Here is a 2,215-nt window from a genome sequence, read left to right as displayed (position 1 = left end):
GTGACTTGCCTGAGGTCACATGATGAGTAATAGAATGAAGAATTTAAACCCAGGCACTTTGGCTCTGGAGTCCATACTCTTGATTCTTGACTATGCTATGCTGCCTATACACAGAGAAAGAAGGATAAAGGAGAGAGGCAGGAGTTAAGAGGTAGGCAGGGACCATTTGATATTGCAAAAAATAAAAGATGGTGTCATTGTGCTCCATGCTGTCGACTCCTGATTGTTCTTCTGTATTCTTAGGGGTTGTCAAGGAAATGGTTATGTCTTCTTACCTCACAGCACTGATTCTAGGAGAATCAGTGGAGATGAAGCTACCCCCTGGTAGGCTCCCAACTACCAGTTGTTTTCCTGACCTCACTGTGGCTGGTTTGTGGGAGGCACCAGACAGTCACCACTCCAGAAATGCTGGTTGGGGCAAACTCATAAACACACCCCAAGGGCAAGCAGGTAGTAGGGAGGGTAGTAAAGCCACAGGAAGTCACACAAGGGTCACACATGGTAGTCACTTTAGATGGAGCAAGTTGCCACAGGCCTGGTCTCCTTAATAGGAAAGATGGGTACAAAACTGACCCATGTTGGTGGAAAACAGCATGGAGATGTGTCCCTGCTCTGTACAGGCACTGAGGACTGCCAGACAGCTCCACTCCCCTGTATCTTTCTTCTTCCTTTGGCAGGTACAGTGCAGTCAAGGATCTGCTGTCTGACTTGGAACAGGAGACCAGAGGGGCCTTGAAGACTCTCTTTGGCTTTTCTGAGCTTGAATCTCGAAAGCGACGAGAAGCAGAGCCTTTGAGTTCAGCCTGGGAGGGCACACGGCCAAAATTCATCAACTCAGTCCCACTGCTGTTCTTTGATCAAGATGAGACGAGCAAAGTGGCCAGGGACTTCCTCACGGGGCAGAAGCGGAAAGTCAGAGGGAGTGTCATTCACAAGGCTTCTGATATCATGCACGTTCACCAGTCCAAGCAGGTGGTGGGATTCAAACTGGTGAGATTCGTTCCTCAAAGTTTAGGGACCCAGATTTACTGGAGAGAATGGGTCCATGGACCTTCTCCTTTGCCATTAGCCCTTATAGTTCTGCTGGTTGAACTGAAGTATACCTAGTTCAGGTGATGCAGATACAAGCAATTAAAATTGACTCAGTCGATCTTAAGCAGGAAAGTGTTTCCTAGGAAGCTACTAGTAGCTCCTGAAGGCCTCTCAGAGGACAGAAATCAGGGAAGATTCACAGATCCAGGTGCCAAAAATGGTCAAAAGTCATTTGAGATACTGCTGCTGAGTAAGCTAAGTAAGCTTCCATTATTTCCAGCCTTTTCGTTTATGCTTAAGATTCTAATTCTATCTTGGGACCATCTGATTCACATTGCTTGGGTCACCTGATCACCCCTTGGCTGAGGGAGGGTGAGGCACCTTGAAGGACAGTCTCACCAGATTGTATCTAAAGGTGGAAAGGAAATTTTCCCGAAGCAAAGTTGAGTTGCAGACATCAGAAGGAGGAAAACCGATAATGAACAGCAGCGACACCAAATGTTCTTGTATTACTTGCCTTCCTGAGAACCTGTGGCCTGACTTTATCTCTCCTTCCTGTTCCCATTTGAGGGGCTCTCAGGAAGAAGCCGTCCACCAATCTCGAATTCTATTACCTTCCTGCACAAAATCAATCATCACCCAACTTCTCCATGGGGACACACCTCTGGACCATGGGAGCTATTTCTCTGTCCCTTATAACCTTGATTATAGATTGGGAGGTCCCATGGTTCCATTCATAAATCCTGAAAATAGCCTATCCTCTAAATCGTTAGGACTTGTCAAAGTCTTGCTGGGTCTTTTCATTGGCTCTCCTAGATACCAAACTTTTGATTTTTTTGATTTTGCCTATGAGACTTTTCATAGGCTCTCCTAGATACCAAACTTTTGATTCTCTGGTGTTTGTCCTTTTAGGAGAGTTTTCAAGTTCTGGGTAATGAGGACATCTGGAATAAACCACCATTTCCATGGAAAGCTCTCATATATTCTAAATGCTGGTCCTCCCAACTACCATGTGAGGTTGGGAAGGTCCTCCCAACTACCATGTGAGGTTGGGAAGGATGACACTTCAGTCAACATTTTATAGGTGAAATAATGGGTACATAATAAGGCCTTGCTCAAAGTTCCAGAGATGTGGTGTCAGAGTCTGGGCTAGAATCCAGATTTTTTGGCTGCTGCTGACCCA

General features: G+C 45.9%; 1 protein-coding gene across 1 annotated transcript in view; it reads left to right on the top strand.

The window, feature by feature from the left end:
* The window catches only part of SCNN1G (sodium channel epithelial 1 subunit gamma), a 29,795-nt gene that overhangs the window by 2,119 nt on the left and 25,461 nt on the right, over positions 1-2,215 (top strand). The window contains exons 2-3 of the mRNA XM_007953192.1: positions 678-990; positions 1,744-1,751. Coding sequence (XP_007951383.1) covers positions 678-990; positions 1,744-1,751 — 321 coding nt within the window. The remainder of the gene's footprint in view (positions 1-677; positions 991-1,743; positions 1,752-2,215) is intronic.

Source organism: Orycteropus afer, unplaced genomic scaffold (assembly GCF_000298275.1).
Source record: "Orycteropus afer afer isolate SDZICR_OR568_19922 unplaced genomic scaffold, OryAfe1.0 scaffold00376, whole genome shotgun sequence".
In the NCBI taxonomy this organism is placed as follows: Eukaryota; Metazoa; Chordata; class Mammalia; order Tubulidentata; family Orycteropodidae; genus Orycteropus; species Orycteropus afer.
The sequence above is the reverse complement of the archived record's forward strand: the minus strand, read 5'-3'. Positions and strand labels throughout refer to the sequence as shown.